This window comes from Sus scrofa, chromosome 2 (genome assembly GCF_054392235.1).
Source record: "Sus scrofa isolate SSC_HxYL_T2T_F1_AM1 chromosome 2, Sscrofa_HxYL_maternal_Yorkshire_Landrace_v2.0, whole genome shotgun sequence".
Taxonomy (NCBI): domain Eukaryota; kingdom Metazoa; phylum Chordata; class Mammalia; order Artiodactyla; family Suidae; genus Sus; species Sus scrofa.
The window spans coordinates 60,379,974-60,398,047 of NC_139384.1; the positions used below are offsets into that span (position 1 = coordinate 60,379,974).

The following is an 18,074-nucleotide window of genomic DNA, read 5'->3' on the forward strand; positions in this document are numbered from 1 at the left end:
ATAAAGCAAGCAGAAACTGCTCTAAAAACCGAGGCGCAGAGGGCCAGCCCAGGAGTGTAAGGGTGACCGACAGCCCAAGACCTCTCTCCGCCACACGCTCCGCCCACCCTCACCCGGGCCACTCTTGCAAGTGCCCCCAGCCCCGCCTCTAAGGGCGGCAGAGGCTCCAGCCCGCGCACGCCTGCGCACGCCCCGCCCCATGCCCCCCCACCCGCGTGCGCTCCACTCGTCCGCCTACAGCAGGTACTGTGGCGCCTGCCCGCGCCGCCGCACGGAGCCCCTTCCCGCCGCCTCGCTCCTCCCCAAGATGGCGGCTGCGGCGCTGCTCCGGGGCGCGGCTTCAGGGCGCAGCGGCCTAGCCTGGCACTGGAGGCTGCGCGCGGCCCCGAGGCGCCGCCTGGCTCAAGGTTCCTGCTCTCAGAGTGGTGACCCCGCGGGCGGTACGGCCTGGGCCTACTTCCTGCTGGGCGAGCGCGCCCTGGTACGCGTGCGCGGGCCGGACTCGGCGCCCTTTCTCCTGGGTCTGCTGACCAATGAGTTGCCGCTTCCGGGTTCCGCTTCGGCCGTGGCGCGCGCGGGCTACGCCCACTTTCTTAACGTCCAGGGACGCACACTCTATGACGTCATTCTCTACGGGTGAGCGCAGGGTGTGGCAGGGTGTGGCAGGGACTGCGCAGGCTCCAGTGCCGGCGTGGAGGTGGGGAGTGGGATCACCCAGAGCGGCCGGGAGAAGACTTAGGGGATGGGCTCCTATGGAGGGCTCCCAGGGTTGGGGTCTGTACGGAGGAGGGGCGGGGCACCTAGGCCCAGGATGGTCATTCAGGAGAGGATCTGCAGGGCAGGGCGTCCAGAGGAGGGACACCTGGGAGCTTTTGCAAACGGTGGGCCATAGTGGGCCCCCACAGGGGAGGTCACCTGAGGATGGGAGGGGCGCCCAGGGCAGGGTATTTGGGAACCCGCATACAGGGACAGGGCTGCCATAGGTGGGCCAGAGCCAGCACCCAGGGATGGGCCCGTGACTCACCCATGGGAAGATCTGCGTGACTTTGCATGTGGCCTCTGCTCCTGCTCAGACCCACTGCACGGAAAAGGGGTCGCGGCACCTGTAGGAAGCCGCCTTGCACCACTGGCTTCCGCTATTACTTTCTGAGTCCTCCAGCGCACATACATTTCTCTCAGAAATCTCTCTTTAGTGATATCAGTGTTTGGTGTTTTACATCAGTCTGTGCTGATGTTATCATGACTGTGCCATGATGGTCAACAGGACAAGCCAAGTCAGTGGCCTTGTCCTTTGCTGTGTAGAGCTTTCTGTTTTCACTTGCTTAGCTTTCTCAGGCTTGGTACCTCTAAAATCTCTCATGCAATTGCAGGCTGTTGATTCCCTCTGAGGCTGTCCTGGAAACTCCCATGTCTGTTCTATTTGTGGGTCCTCATCTGCATCTTCCTCAGTATACTCCTGCCTTCTGGAGGAGTATGTAGTTTAGTGGCTTGTTGAGAGATAAGATACTTCAGGTGGACCTTTGACTCCTTCACATGGTTTTACCTGATGTCTTAGCTGGGTGTAGAACTCTAGGCTGAAAATCATCTCTGAATTTTATGAAGCCCTGATCTGTCTTGCTGCTGCTGGCACTGCTTTCCATTGTGTGTGATGACTTTTTCTCTAGGAGCTCTTGAGGGCTCTTTTTCATCCTTATGTCTTGAAGTGTCATGGTCATGTGATGTATTTGGGGTCTTCTTTCATGTCCTGTTGCTGGGCACTTGGTGGACTCTGTGACTCTGGAACAGGGGTCAGTAAAGTATGACCCTTGGACAGATTCACCTTACTTGCTCCCTGTTTTCATAATGAAATTCGATTGGAATGCTGCGTGCCCATTTGTTTGTAACTGTGTGGTTACTTTTGCCTTTTAATGGCAAAAGTATAATTAATACTATAATAATTGTGGTAGAAACTGTGTGGCCTCAAACCTAAAGTATTTACTATCTGGTCCTGTACAGAAAATGTTTGTGATCCCTGTTCTGTGTCCCCTGATTCAGAGATACCATTGTCATTATCTCCTTTATGTAATTATCTTCCCAGTAGTTGCTTTAATCTCTTTTAGAAACTGCATTCTTGAGCCCCCTGTGTCAGTAATTTTCACTTGCCCCTATTCTGGTAATTTCACTTTTTAATTTATCAGTGTTGTAATGATGCTTTGGTCCCCAAATATCCTTCTTTAGGCCTCTAGTCTGTCTTTACATCTTTCTCCCTTTGCTTTTTTTTTTTTTTTTTTGCTTTTTAGGGCTGCACTTGCGGCATTTGGAGGTTCCCAGGCTACGGGTCCAATCAGAGCTACAGCTGCTGGCCACAGCCACAACTGGAACAACGCAGGATCCGAGCTGCTTCTGCGACCTACGCCACAGCTCACAGCAATGCCAGATCCTTAACCCACTGAGCGAGGACAGGGATCGAACCCGCAACCTCATGATTCCTAGTTAGATTTGTTTCTGCTGCGCCATGATGGGAACTCCTGCATTCTTGTTATAATGAATTTATATCCTCATAAGTCACTCTGCAGTGTAAAATAATATTTTTTATTTCTAGAGCTTTTTCCTCTTCCTGCTTTGCCTCTGGTCTAGAGTGTCTTTCTTGTTACTAGTTCTGTGCTTGGTGGCTCTTTCCAGATATTGTGTGTGCCCTGATTTGCCCTATATAGGAGTTTGTTAATTCCTGTTAATTTCTCTGTTAATTCCTGATAATAGGTTATCACTGTGTCACTTACCGTCTGTGTGCTGAGGAAATTGGGGAGCACTGTGATGACACTCGCTGACCCTGGTCGCTCTTCTGAGATTCCAACTCAAAGTCCTTTGTGGGGAGTGCTGCCCTAAGTAGTGGAGTGGGGTCTTCATTCCATCAGAGAGAGACAACCTGAGTTACTGGCCTCACTTCTGAACAGTTAGAAGAGGGAGAAGGTGATAACACTCCTTCAGATGGCTGTTCTCGGGCTTGAAGGCTTGATAAGCAACATTCACATTCCTTTCTCCCAGTTCTGCTCTGTGGAGTGGGGCATGGGGTGCCGAGCCCACTGGCCTTGCCCCCTGTTCCAATGCCTCTGTTTTGTCCTAACGCCTACTATTAGTTCATGAGCTGTCCTCCTTCCCCTCCTGGTTGCCACTGGCCTTTACATCTGATCTCACTGAAGTCTGCTCTCTGGGGAGAGGGCCATGCTGGCAATGGGGTACCTCGCCTGGGGCCTGGGGTCTTCCTGCTTACTCTCTGCGTGACATTTTCTCTCTCTGGAATTTTTTTTTTTTTTTCTTTTTTTTCGTTTTTTGCTTTTTAGGGCTGCACCCAAGGCATATGAAGGTTCCCAGGCTAGGGTCCAATCAGAGCTATAGCTGCTGGCCTACAGCCACAGCAATTCCAGATCTGCGACCTACACCACAGCTCACGGCAATGCTGGATCCTTAGCCCACTTAGGGAGGCCAGGGATCAAACCCGAGACCTCATTGTTATTAATCAGATTTGTTTCCGCTGAACTACTACCACAACAGGAATTCTGAATTTTTTGTTTAAATTATGCTTCTAGTTTCCCATACTTGAGTTGTTCTTCCTCATTGTACCCTATTTTTCTCTCCTGGATGTAGTACCATCTCTCGGACAAAGCTATATATATACATACATATATACATATACATATGTACATACATACACACATACATACCGCAGCATGAGAAAGTTCCCAGGCCAGGGATCGAACCTGCACCACACAGCAGCTACAAGAGCCACAGTGGTGAAAACACAGGAACCTTAATCTGCTAAGCCATCAGAGAACTCCCAGCTTTTTGTTTTTAAAGTGGAGTATTTACGGAGTTCCCTGGTAGCACAGTGGTTAAGGATCCTGCATCACTTCTGTGGTTTGGATTGCTGCTGTAGCACAGGTTCAGCCCCTGGCCCAGGAACTTCTGCATGTCATGGGTGTGGCCAAAAAGGAAAAAAAAAAATGTGCAAAGTAGACTTTTTTTTTTGTCTTTTTAGGGCCGCACCCACAGCATATGGATATTTCCAGGCTAGGGATCGAATTGGAGCTATAGCTGCCAGCCCACGCCATAGCCACAGCAACTTGGGATCCGAGCTGAGTCTGCAAGCTACACCACAGCTCACAGCAGTGCAGGATCCTTAACCCACGGAGCGAGGCCTGGAATTGAACTTGGCATCCTCATGGATACTAGTCAGATTTGTTTACACTGAGCCATAACAGGAACTCCTAAAGTCAACTTTTAAGAGTAATTTTAGGTTTATAGCACAATTGAAGGGAAGGTACAGGGATTTCTTATATTCTCTGCATGTACACATTCAGTCTCCTTCCTTATCAACATCCAAAGTACTAGATTACTAACAATTGATAAGCACATTGACACCAGTGTTACCCAAAGTCCTTAGTTTTACATTATGGTTCACTCTTGGTGCTGTGCAATCTATGGGTTTGGACAAACATATAATAACGTGTATGTGCCATTATATTATCATATAGAATATTTTCATGGCCCCTAAATATCGTCTGTGCTCTACTTATTCCTCCTGACTTCACAACCACTGAAAGCGTCTTTTTGGATATGGAACTGTCTCCACAGTTTCACTTTTTTCAGAATGTCACATAGTTGGAATCATCGAGCTTTCTTTCATTTAGTAATAGGCATTTAAGTTTCCTCCATGTCTTTTCATGGCTTGATGGCTCATTTCTTTTTAGTATTGAATAATAATTTGTTGTATGTACCACAGTTTATGTATCCATTCACGTACTGAAGGACATTGTGGCTGCTTTCAGATTTTGGCAATCATGGGTAAAGCTGCTATAAACATCTGTATGCAGGTTTCTATGTGGACGTTTTCAGCTTCTTTAGGGAAATACTAGGGAGTGTCATTTTTGGATTGTACGTAAAAATGTGTGTAGTTTTATAAGAAACCACCAAACTATATTCCAAAGTAGCCGTACCATTTTGCATTCCCTCCAGCAGTGTATAAAGACTTTCTGTTGCTCCACATCCTCAGTATTCTGGATTTTGGTCATTCTAATAAGTGCATAATGGTAACTCTTTTTTTTTTTTTTTTTTTTGTCTCTTTAGGGCTGCACCCATGGTGTACAGAGGTTCCCAGGCTAGGGATCCAGTTGGAGCTGTAGCCACCAGCCTATGCCAGAGCCACAGCAATGCTGGATCTAAGCCGTGTCTGTGACCTACACCACAGCTCATGGCAACATAGGATCCTTAACCCACTGAGCAAGGCCAGGCATCAAATCCACATCCTCATGGATGCTAGTTGGGTTTGTTAACCGCTCAGCCATGACGGGAAATCCACTCATTGGTTTTTTTTTTTTTTTTTTTTTTTTTTGTCTTTTTGCCATTTCTTGGGCCGCTCTCTCGGCATATGGAGGTTCCCAGGCTAGGGGTCGAATTGGAGCTGTAGCCACCGGCCTACGCCAGAGCCACAGCAACGCAGGATCCGAGCTGCGTCTGCGACCTACACCACAGCTCACGGCAACGCCGGATCGTTCACCCACTGAGCAAGGGTGGGAATCAAACCTGCAACCTCATGGTTCCTAGTCGGATTCGTTAACTACTGCGCCACGATGGGAACTCCCTCATTTTCTTTTTAATTTGCTTTTCCCTTATGACATATGACGTGGAGCATCTTTTCATATGCTGTTTGGGGAGGTGTCTCTTCAGGTCTTTGGCCCATTTTTAATCAGGTTGTTTGTTGAGTTTTAAGTAGTTTTGTGTATTTTGAATGATGATCCTTTGTCAGATGTGACTTTTTAAACCTTTTCTCCCAGTCTGTGGGTGGTTTGACTCCTTATCCTCTCAGATGAGGCTTTGTGTTTTAAAGGTCTTTCCTTATTCTGACCTTACCCTTTGTCTTCATGAGGAAGGCCTTGCCCAAGTGCTTTCTGCTGAGCTGTGACATGCTCACAGTTTTGGTCCTGGCCTGCTCTTTCTTTTGTGAGACACAGTTATGTTTCTTCCAGTTTCTGGGCAGTGTCTCTGGGGGCCATCCCACTGGGGGTTGCCTGGTGAGGATTTGGATGATCCACCATGCCCCCTTTTCTCTCCATGCCTGGTTCTCCATGCTGAGTTTGACTCAGCCAGTTCCTGGTCTATGTGTGCCCCAGCAGAGAGAGGGTGGGGAGTGGAACTGGTACACCTCTGCCCAGAACCTTGCTACTCCTGTGCAGACCCCACTCAGCCCCCATTTAACCCACATCTCTCCTGCCTTCCTGCTGTGGCCCTGCTCTGTAGGCTCCTGGAGTGAGGTCCCTGTGGGGGTGGTGGGTATCCAGGTGGCAGCTGGCAGGTACTCTGTGGGTGTTGGGCTTCTGGAGAAGGGCACTCTGGGTGTTCTTTTTGAGGGGTTAGGTGGCTTTGACCCACCGTTTTTGGGTTTTCACACAGCCTGTGCCCTAGGCAGGAAGGTGGGTGAGGATGGATGCCTAGGCTTGCACATGCTGTATCCAGGTCCTGCCTGCCACGCCAGCTGGTGAGGCTGCAGCTGCCCCTCAACTTTCTTTCTGCTGCCATAGTTGTGCCCCTAGGAGGGGCTGTGGGGTTTAGCAAATAAAATTGCAGGATGCTCAGGTAAATCTCAGACAGGAATGACTTTTTGGGGGGTGACCTATGCAGTGTTTGGGAAATATTTACACCGAAGACATTGTTCACTGTTTATCTGAAATTCAGATTTGACTGGGCATTCTGTTTTTGTCTGGCAGCCCTACCCTGGGGCACTTTGTAATATCTGGGGATATTTGTGGTTGTCATTCAGGTGTGAATCCTTCTGGCATCTAGTGGGCTGGGCTTGAGGGTACTCTTAGCAGCCAGCAGTGCCCAGGACAGCCCCACAGAAAGTTTCTGGGCCCAAACGTTGGCCATGCTGGCCAAGAAATCTGCCTTGGGCATAGGCTCATCCTACCTCCCCACTTCTGCTAACCTGTCCCCTTTTACTTAGCTGTAGCAGGGGCAGCAGGCAGTCTGCTTTGGGGTGATGGGGAACAGGAGTGCATTGTAGCTTCGTTGGTCCTGGGGGTGGGGCTGAAGGGCACACGGCCATTTGCACAGGTAGCTCAGAAAGGGTCTGAGCCTCAAACCTGGCCCTGCCCCACCCAACCCATCTTGAACCCATGGAACATTAGTCCCATGAGTAAGATAGGGGTATCAGCCTGGGCCTCTCTACCCTGGTGGTCCCTTCACCAGCCCTGCTCGGCCTTCCCCTGGCTTGATCTCCTCCCTCTGAGGTTTGCTCTCCCCTACAAGCTCATGTTCTGCCCACCCATGCCCAATATCTCCTCTTGCCAGTATTTCATACTATGTCTGCTTCCTTTATCAGAGATTTAAAAAATAAAAATATACCTGCACACAGTTAAAAGAACCTACTAATATTAAAAGGCTTGTGATGAAAACTGACTGAGTCTTGCTTCCCTTCTCACCTGCATGGACTCATCTTCTTCACCAACAGCTCCTTTTTCTTTTTAACTTTCTATTTGGGGATAATTATAGATTTACAGGAGGCCACACACAAAAAATAAATGAACATGGAGGTCCCATGCTCCCATCACCCAGTCCCTGCAATGGCAACATCTTGCCTCTTGTAGTCCAAGGTCACAATCAGGACAGACATGGGCCGGCCACAGGGCGCACTCAGTTTATTCCAGATTCCCACATGCTCACATGCATGAAGCTCTGTAGTTTGATCATGTGCGGAACTGTGTAACCTCAAGACAGAGCTCTTCCATTACCACCAGGCTCCCTTCTACCCTTTGGGCACACCTTCTCACCCCCTCAGCCCCATAGCAACTTGCCTCCTCACTCTCCATGATTGTGTTGTTTCAGGAATATGGTACAAACAGTTTGCTCTTTTTTTTTTTTTAATTTTATTGGAATATCGGTGACTTCCAAAGTTGTGTTAATTTCAGGCATACAACAAAGTAAATCAGTTATACATATATGCATTCCTTTTCAGATTCTTTTCACATATAGGTTATTATAGATTTCCCTGTGCTATATAATAGGTTCTTGTTACCTGTCTATTTTATATATAATAAAGTGTGTATATATCAATCCCAACTCCCTCATTTATCCTCCCCACCCTGTTTCCCTTTTGGTAAACATAAGTTTGTTTTGAAATCTTTGAGTCTAGAGTCTTTTGAGATTGAGTTTCATTCACCTCAGTGCCCTTCAGATTTGTCAGTAGTTTGTTCCTTTTCCCTGCTGAGTTATTTTCCACTGAGGGAATATACCACAGTTTGTTTAAACCATTCACCCACTGAAGGACCTTTTGGTTTTATTTCTTGGCTGTTAAGAATGAAACTTACTAACATTCAGGTTTTATGAACACTTGGGGTATTTCCTGGGGTGAATGCCAAGGAATGCAATGGCTGGGTCATGTGATTGCTGCATGTTTAGTTTTATGAAGAACTGCAAACCGTTTTCCAGAACACTTGTTCCATTTACATTCCCACCAGAAGACTGAATGAACAAGCTTTTTCTCTGCATCCTTGCCCCCTTGGGTGTTTTTATTTTGGCCTTTCTGGTAGAGGTCATGGTGATTTTAATTTGCCTTTGCCTTGTTGTAAGTGACTTTGAACATCTTTCCATGTAGTTATCTGCAGTAGTACCTTTGAACTCTGGGCAGCACTTACCTTTTCCTGCCTGGGAAGGGCATTGGGGGCATAGCTGATGGGTTCTAGGAGAGTGGCCTGGGGTACCAGCTGGAAAGGGTGCCTTTCCTCTGTGTGTTGTTCATAAGGGCCCCACCATCATCTGGTCACCACACTGGAATACAGGGTCATTCCAGTGGGTGTGGGCTGCCTGGAGTGTGGTTAGGATGGTTCTGGGGTCCTGATCAGGTTGCAGGGCCTCTCTACGGGAAGTGCAAAGTGGGCATGGGCAGGGTGTGGCCCTACCAGGCATCTCGCCTGCCTCAACTGGATGCTGACCTCACAGCTCTTCCTGCCAGCCCATACCCTTCCTGAAATCCACTGTGTGCCCTGCCTTAGAACCTTTGGCTTCCCAGTGGCTTCTCAGGGCTGGAGGAAGCAAATCCTGGACCTCAGTGTGGTTGTCTGTGCCTTTCTGCCTCACTTTGAGCACCAGACACCACTGTGGCCCCAGGGCCTCAGTTCCCACCTGTCAGGCTAAGGCCTTTCCTCCACTGGCCAGACTGCTCCCTGGGTGGAAAGGAGCAGTGGCCATGAGGTCTCCAGCGAGTGCTGTGCTGTCCAGCAATACCAGGTGGTCCGGGCACTCCTGCATTTGGAAGGCACAGCTGTGCCTGACCATGGCCCTTCCCACAGTGTGTCCTGCCCACCTCCTATGTAACTCCACCTCTCTCTGCAGGCTTCCTGAGCACTCCGATGAGCAGCCTACCTTCCTCCTGGAGTGTGACAGCTCAGTGCTGGATGCGCTGCAGAGGCACCTGGTGCTGCACAGGATCCGGCGGAAAGTCACGGTGGAGCCATGCCCTGAGCTACGTGTGTGGGCTGTGCTGCCCTGTGCCCCTGAGGAGGCTGGCAGGTCTGTGCCCCTGCAGGAGAAGGCCCAGTGCACCACCATCCTCACCCGTGATCCCCGGACTGCCCGCATGGGCTGGCGGCTTCTCTCCCAGGATGAGGGCTCTGCCCTGGTGCCCGGGGGCCGACCTGGGGACCTCCAGGATTATCACCGACACCGGTACCAGCAAGGTGTGGACACAGGGATGGCCCTAGGGAAGGATCAGGGATAGGAGGGTGATGCTGGATGGGGGTGGTGGGTCAGGGTGGGATGGGAAGGGACAGGATGGGCATGACACAGAGCCTTGGGGAAACTGTGGCGGGTCTAGGCACTGGAAGAAGGGAGACTGGGGGTCTGGGGTCAGGGGTAGGTTCTTCTCCTCTAGTGAGTAGTGTTGAGGGCCAGACCAAGGTGCTCACTTGGGGACCAGAGTAGGAGGCTGGAGTGGGGACCTGGAAGGTGGGAAGGGACCAAGAAGAGGAGTCTTGGGAGGGGACTCAGAGGATTCTGGGGGGCAGATGGTGGGGCACCTACAGGCCAATACCCTCAGCCACCCTTGGTTGAGCCCCCAGCTCTGGAGGGCACCTCAGGTCTCATTAAGCCTTTCCCTACCCCTGCAGGTGTTCCCGAAGGGGTCCACGACCTGCCCCCAGGAGTGGCCCTACCTCTGGAGTCCAACCTGGCCTTCATGAATGGCATCAGCTTCACCAAGGGTTGCTACATTGGCCAGGAACTGACGGCCCGCACCCACCATACAGGTGTCATCCGAAAACGCCTCTTCCCAGTACAGCTCTCAGGCCGCCTCCCTGTGGGCAGCATTGCTCCTGGCACCTCTGTGCTCACTGAGTCCGGGCAGGCAGCTGGCAAGTATAGGGCAGGCCTGGGGGATGTGGGGCTGGCTCTGTTGCGGACTGAGAAAATCAAGGGTCCTCTCCACATCAGAACCTCTGAGAGTGGCCTGGTAGCTCTAACTGCATCTGTGCCAGACTGGTGGCCCACAGCCACCAAGTAGCCCTAGGTGTTCCTGCACTCCTGCACAGGGCCTCTGTCCATGTGCACTCTGTAAGCTGGCCTCCACTTCCCAGGGTGACCCAGTTGAACAGACACATTTTGGAGGGTCCCAAGTGTATATGGGCTTCCCAGGGCTGTAGGCATGGAGGGGCAAGCTACTGCAACCCAGGTGTCTTCAGCCCATCGTGCTTCCTATGGAGGGTTCAAAGCATGGGAGTCCCTCCACCCTGGAGGCTCTGTGGCTGAAGCATCTGGAGCCCCAGCTTCCATCAGACCCTGGATGAGATTCCAGACCATATAGGTCTGGAGGTTGTTCATCCATCAGCCAAAGAGTGGATGACTAGGATGCCTCTGGCCTGCTCACACCCCTCTGAGCCTGCTTAGGTGGGCCTGGGAAAGAGGCATCTCAGTGTCCGAGGGGCTCAAGAGGTGAGTGGGCTCTGGGAATTGTCTTACTGTGTTGGCTTGAGGGCATGTCTCAGGGTGGGAATCTTGTGGGGCCAGGTGGCGTGATGTCTGCCAGTGGAGGCACATGCACCACTCAACCCTCCTGAGTCCTCCCACGTGTACCTCTGTGTTCAAGAGCACCAGCTGGGGGAGCCCCAATACAATTTCATGCCAGGGTAGCAGATCACTTCTGGCTCTATGGTGGCATTGGCAGCCCCCACTTAATTCCTGTAGCCCTCATGAGCCTGGGGTGGAGTTAGGTGCACGACAGGACCCAGGGTGCAGAGAGGAGCCTCTGCTTGGTTTACTTGCTACTGTTTTCTGATGTAGTCATGTCTTCACATTAAGGGGATGACTCTCTTACCACCTTTAAAACCACTGACTTTTGTTTTCCCTCAGCAATGTGAATCTCCTAGTTATCGGGTGTCCCAACCCGATGCTCCAAAGTGGCTATTAAAGTGTGACCACAATCGGCCCACGTGGAACTCTTGTTTCATTTTGAGTAGAAGGTACTGGGACTTGGTTTGGGGTAGACTAGATACATTGAGATGCTCTCTCCCTCAAACACCTGAGCACACGAGGTAAGGTATTTTAGCAGAGTTCCTGGTTTGCTGGACTGACAAGAAGGGAAGAGGCTTCAGAGGTCTCTTCCAGTGGATCAGTGAGGGAGTGCTGCTGGGTCCAGAGCAGATCTAGCCTGGTGACTCTGAGCTGTGTGTTCTGCAGACCCAGGGCAACAGACAGATAGGCCTGTCCCTGTGAAGTGTCCAAGTGGTGCTCACAGAGCTGGTATGGGAGGATTGAGTGACAAAGGAGCCATCCTGGTGTCGGGGGTAGCTACAGTATCCCCCCAAGGTCCTGTAGCCACGTATATCTAGGAGACTCCAGGAGGAGGTGGGGAGCTGCTGGGCACCTGAGGGGAAGAGGAGGCATGGAGGGACTGGAAAATTGAAGGTGATGGGGACATAAGGGGGCCATGAGCACTTGGCCAGCCTGATGAGGGGAAGCTCCCCCTCGGGTAAGGAAACAGCCAGGCAGTTCTAACCCTTTCTTGTTCCTTAAAACTGAGAGCAGGTTGTCAGGCTGGGTGGGCAGCACTGTTCTGAGGTACATCTTCTGGGGTGAACAAATTAAGAATGGAGGACATCCTCTGGGCAGGAATGGCATAGTTATAAATAAAGGACACAGGAGTCCCTGTACTAATGGTGCTGCCGGTATCTGTGCTGCAGATTAAAAACACCCAGGGTTTCTCACCGCCTGTGGACCCCCAAAGTCAAGAGCCACTCGTATCTCTGGGCAATGGTGTTTGTAGGATATCAGTCTTTTGGCACAAGCATGAGCATCTGTGCCAACATGTGACCTGATGTGGGAGCTGTAAGTAAATGAGAAAGGAGGTGGGCCATCATGTTTTAAGGGCGGGCAGCTTCTGAGTGTGTGAAATGCTGCCTTGTAGATCAGATGTCCTATAAATGTCTTCAGCATTCTTCAGGTAACAGATCTTAAAATATTTGGTTCACATCCAAGAAATACACATCCCGTGTTCTACTTTGGTGTTTTTAAAAGGAGGCTGCCATACCACAAAAGTACTTCCTTTCTTGAGCAAACCAAGTCAGTTTTCACAGAAACCCTGGTTTTTGCAGAAAGCTATTTTAGGAGGTCTAAAGCCAGCTGTCTAGTGCACATGACCCAGAGGGCATCAGTCAGTATTTAATGGTTTTTTTGTTGTTGTTGTTGTTGTTGTTGTTTTTTTTTTTGGATGTGCCTACAGCATGTGGAAGTTCCCAGGCCAAGGACTGAACTTGCACCACAGGAGTGACAATGCCATGTCCTTAGCCCACTAGGCCACCAGGGAACTCCTAGTCATTTTTAATTTTTACATTTGCTTTCAATTTCATGAATACTGATTTCTGTGAGAACTGGTGCAGATGCTCGGAAAGCTCTTTGCTGGTTTTCCCATCTACTTTAGCTGTTTTGTAAGAAGTATAAAGTTCTGAAGACTAGCTGTCATAGTTTAAAAAAAAGTAGCCGTGGGTAGTAGTATTTCTAGAAGCCTGGCAAATGCAAGTGTAATAAACCTCTTTTTGGAAATCCTTGTTCAGCTTAAGTTTTACAGATGAGTTCTCAGGAATATATCTTGTTACAAAACCATAAAACTGAGAAACACTTTTATAACTCCCAAGGAAACAAGAGTCAGCAGAAAAATAGTAACCCACAAATTTCAGATATTGGGGTTACCAGACGTAGAGTATAAACTTAGCATATTTAGTTTATTTAAAGAAATAAGGCATTTAATTATTAGTAAGAAGCAAGAGACTATAAACATGATCAGGAAGATTTTTAAAAGATCAAAAGAAAAGTAGAAATAAAAATACATTTTTTAAAAAGTTTATAGGTATGAGTTCCTGTCGTGGCTCAGTGGTTAATGAATCTGACTAGCATCCATGAGGACGCAGGTTAAATCCCTGGCCTCAGTGGGTTAAGGATCTGCCATTGCCGTGAGCTGTGGTGTAGGTTGCAGACACGGCTCAGATCCCGAGTTGCTGTGGCTGTGGTGTAGGCAGCAAGCTACAGCTCCGATTCTACCCCTAGCCTGGGAACTTCCATATATCCTGGGTGTGTCCCTAAGAAGACAAAACAAACAAACAAACCAACAAACAAAAACCTTAAAAAAAGTTTATAGATATACTTTCTGAAGAACTGAGAAATGTGAAAGAGATCAAGACTAGAGAAGAGAGAAGATTTAATATAATAACATGTTGATCTAAGTGAAATTACAGGAGAGAAAAGGACATGGGGCAGAGAAAAGAAATAACGCTGTTAATTTCCCAGAATTGATGGAAGTTGTCCCTTCTTAGGCTTAGGAAGCCCAGTGGCTCTGTAGCTCTACCTTGTCTCATCCTAGTTTAAGTCCAGAACCCCAAACACAGGGAAGCTTTTTTTTTTAGGGTTGTACCTGTGGTGGAATTGGAGCTGCAGCTTCTGGCCTATGCCCCAGCCACAGCAACACTGGATCTGAGCTGCGTCTGTGACCTATACCACAGCTCACAGCAACACTGGATCCTTAACTGACTGAGTGAGGTCAGGGATTGAACCCATGTCCTCATGGATACTAGTCAGGTTCATTACTGCTGAGCCACAACGGGAACTCCAGGGAAGTTCTTAAAAGTAGGCCAAGAGAAAATCTTTTTTAATATTTGGGAGTTCCCTGATCGCCTAGTGGTTAAGGATCTGGCATTGTCACTGTGGTGGTGTAGGTTTGATCCCTGGCCTGGGAACTTCTGCATGGCATGGGTGCAGCCAAAAAAAAATTTGGTTTCTCAGAAGTAGTGGAAGCCAGAAGGAAAGTAAGTATCTTCAGTGTACTGAGAGAAAAATAACTATCAGCCTGAAATTGTATACCTAAAATTGTCATTCAAGAATGAGATGAAATAAGATATTTTCATTTGTGATATTTATTTTTTATTTTGTTTTATTTTGACCACACTTGAAGCATGCGGAAATTCTGGGGCCAGGGATTGAACCACCACCACAGCTGCAACCAGAGCCACAGTGGTTAACAACTGTGCCACCTACAGAACTCCTATATTATGATTTTTTTAGTAAAAAATATGTATTTGGTTTTGTCCCTAATCCTGGCACAGAGCTCCTAAAACTGTTGGAATTTCCTAAGTGATGAGAGTGATAGAAGTGTATTGATATTCACAGCAAGCCCCTGTCAGGCACACCAGAGTTTATGCTAATGAGATAACTTTTAACCCCTAAGTATGGGGCTGGCTGCTAGGGGAATCCACAAGGTGATTAGAGGGTTACAACTTTAAATATCATTCCCTGACCTCTGGGAAGAGGAGAGGGGCTGTATGTTGAATCTGTCACCAGAGGAAAATGATTTAATAATACCTCTATAATGAAGCCTGTATGATAGTTGAAAAAGTATGGGGTTTGGAGTATCCAGGTAGGTGAATACCTGGAGATTTGGGGAGAGTGGCAGTGAAGCCCATGTCCGTTCCCACATACATTTCCCTATGCATCTCTTCTGAGTCCTGAGTTATATCCTTTTATTGTAAACCCGTAATGTAGTAAGTAAAATATTTCTTTGAGTCCTGTGAGCAACTCTAGCAAATTAATTGAACCCAAGGAGGGTCGTGGAAACTTATCTATAGCCAGTTGGTAAGGAGCACAGAAGACAACCTGGACTTGCAATTGGTGTCTGAAGTGATGGTAGGGACAGCCTGGGGGAATGAGCCCTTAACCTGTGGGCTCTGATGCTACCCCGAGGTAGATAGTGTAAGCATTGGGTTGAACCTTGGGATACCTAGGTAGTGTTGGAGAATTGTCTTGTGTGGGGAGAGAACCTACACACCGGAATTGGGTGCAGAATTATACAGACAAACAAAAAGTTTAGAATTTAAAAATTCTAAAGGATGACTCTGGGCAGAAAGTAAGTCCCCTAGAAGAAATTCCATAAGGGAAAATATGAAATGCAAGATTGGAATGAATGGGGGGTAAATATATGGATAAATCTAAACTGCTGACTGTAAATGTGATGTTTATAATGCCTAATTGGGGAGTGAGTTTATGCTAATGTGGTGGCTCAGGCTGGGCCCCTAGATAGCCTCAGAATGGGGCCAGCCACCATGAAGACCATGTGTTGAGTATGTGAACTTTCAGTCCATCCCAACCTCCAGGGAGGGAGGGAGGGGGTCTGGAGATTGAGCTCTATAGTCTGGAACAGGGAGGATTTGATAGACTTCCAAGTTGGTGAGCAAGAGGAGGTGTTGGAAGGGTGGCGCTTGGAGAGGTTGTGGGTGCTTCATATGTCGAACCCCCATGCCTTGCTCTACATATCTCTTCCATATGGCTGTTCCTGATATATTTGGAACTCAGGTCCCGGTAATAAACTGGTAAACATGAAAAATGTTTCCTGACTTCTGTGAGTCATTCTAGCAAATTATAGGATCTGAGGAGGGAGTCATGGGAACCCCTGAATTTGTAGCCAAGTTGGACAGAAGTGTTGGTGGCCTAGGCTCCCCATGGCAAGTGGCATCTGAAGGGGGCAGTCTTGTGGGCTGAGAACCTGCAGGGTCTGACACTAACTCAGGAACTTAGTGCCAGAATTGAGTTGAGGAGTTCCCACTGTGGCACAGTGGGCTAAGGATCTGGCATTTTCTCTGAGACAATGTGGGTTCAATCCCTGGCCCTGCGCAGCTGGCTGAGGATCTGGCATTGCTGCAGCTGTGGCATGGGTTGCAACTGCACTCAGATCCCATCCCTGGCCTGGAAACTTGCACATACCGTGGGTTCAGCCAAACAAGGGGAAAAAAAAAAAAAAAGAATTGAGTTGAATTGGTGGACATCTGGCTGGAGTCAGAGAATTGGAGAGTTGGTTGATGCTGGAGAAGACACCACTTATTTGATGTCAAGAGGAAAAAACCCACAGAATTCCCTCTCATTAATTAGCAAATCAAGTCAACAAAAGTCAGTAAAGGCAAGATGATAATAACAGTATCAGTAAGCTTGATGTAAAGCATCTATCAACGATTGCACTCAGTGAAGAAGAGAACACATTCCTATCAAAAACACATAGAACATCTATGAAAATTTACTTTGTTTTTGGCCATAAAGTTTCCACATCTTTCAAATAATTGGTTTCGTAGACTGATGACAATTCTATTTAAAAAGATTACAGTAATAAAAAAGATAACTAAAAATCCTTCATCACTTGGAAGAAAGTTACATCTAAATACCTTATGGGTCAAAGGAAAAAAGTCATCACAGATTATCATCTAATTAGAAATAAAATGACAGTGAAAATACAACAAAATTTGGCTATGGCTGTACATGTATTAAGGATATTCATAGTTTTAGTCACATTTGAAAAGAAAAAGAACAAAAATTAAACAGCTATAACTGATTTAAGAAGTTAGCAAAAATAACATAATAGACTCAAAGAAAGTAGAAAGAAGGAAATAAGTAAAAAACTGAAAAGCAGAGGGGCAACAAAACCAAGTATTTTGAATCAACAGGGCAATGGGAGTGGGAAGAGGACTCTGGGGGCTGCAAAGGGGGCAGGGTTTGCACTCTCCCCCTGCCCAGCCTTTCTGGAAAACCCATCTTCCCACCCAACTGCTGTGTTTCTTCTCCATGCTTCCTTTCCCAGCCAATGCTGCAGGTAATTTGATTTTCCAAAAGCTCTCATTTAAAAATATATACTTCGTCCTTCCAGGTTTATTTCTCTGTAATTGAGGTCATTCCGTGTATAATATGTCAGTTTCATATCCTATATTCCCCCCCCCCCCACATTTCATGAGCACTTACCCCTCTGTCATCACCATGGGTGTTTTTTTGTGGCTTCCAGTAGTTGGATATTGCTTGGTTCACCCTGACAAACATGCAGTATGTTTTCTTTGTTCTTTTTTCTCTTTTCCAGCTATGATAATTAAATTTTTTTTTATTAAAGCGTAGTTGATTTACAGTGTTGTGGGCTATGCTAATGTTTTGATACATACCTTCCAGATAAGTCTTGTGGGATGATTTCCTCTTGACTCTTTGCCTGCATTTCAGGTTTTGTGGTTCACCATGGGCATGGGGCAGGGGTTCTGACTCCCTAGTGGGTGGCACTCAGCCAGTTGTGCTGTATTCTTTACTTGACGCTGCTTCCAGGAGTATTTATAAATGAATTTGAGAAAAATTATCAAATGGAAAAGCTGAGACTGAATGGGATGGAGACCGCATTTTGAGAGGCTGGTACTGAGAGCTTGTGCCTGGAGGCTTGTGGATGCTGACTTCCATTATGTTTAGATATGCTTTCTCCAAAATTTAGTAATGAAAAAAAAATCTAACACAGAAAGTGAGAGTTTTTCCGTAAACACCCCTTGGTCATGCACAGTTTGTGATGAGCTTCTGTGCTTTTTCCTTTGGGATATCAGTTCCCCTTCCCTTCCCCTGCACCCCAGCCTGCCTTCTTTCCCTCCCTCCCTCCTTCCTTCCTCCCTCTCTCCCTCCCTTCTTTCCTTCCTTTCGCCACACCCGAGCCATTTGGAAGTTCCAAGGCTAGGGGTCGAATTGGAGCTGTAGCCACCGGCCTATGCCATAGCACTGCA

At 48.0% G+C, this 18,074-nt stretch overlaps 1 protein-coding gene across 1 annotated transcript; it reads left to right on the forward strand.

Annotated features, from left to right (window-relative positions):
- The first annotated feature begins 226 nt into the window (after nt 1-226).
- On the forward strand, nt 227-11,448 carry IBA57 (iron-sulfur cluster assembly factor IBA57). The gene is given in 3 exon segments (NM_001244830.1): nt 227-636; nt 9,364-9,707; nt 10,137-11,448. Coding segments are annotated over 3 exon segments (1,065 nt in total). The 5' UTR covers nt 227-307; the 3' UTR covers nt 10,529-11,448.
- The last annotated feature ends 6,626 nt before the right edge of the window (nt 11,449-18,074 follow it).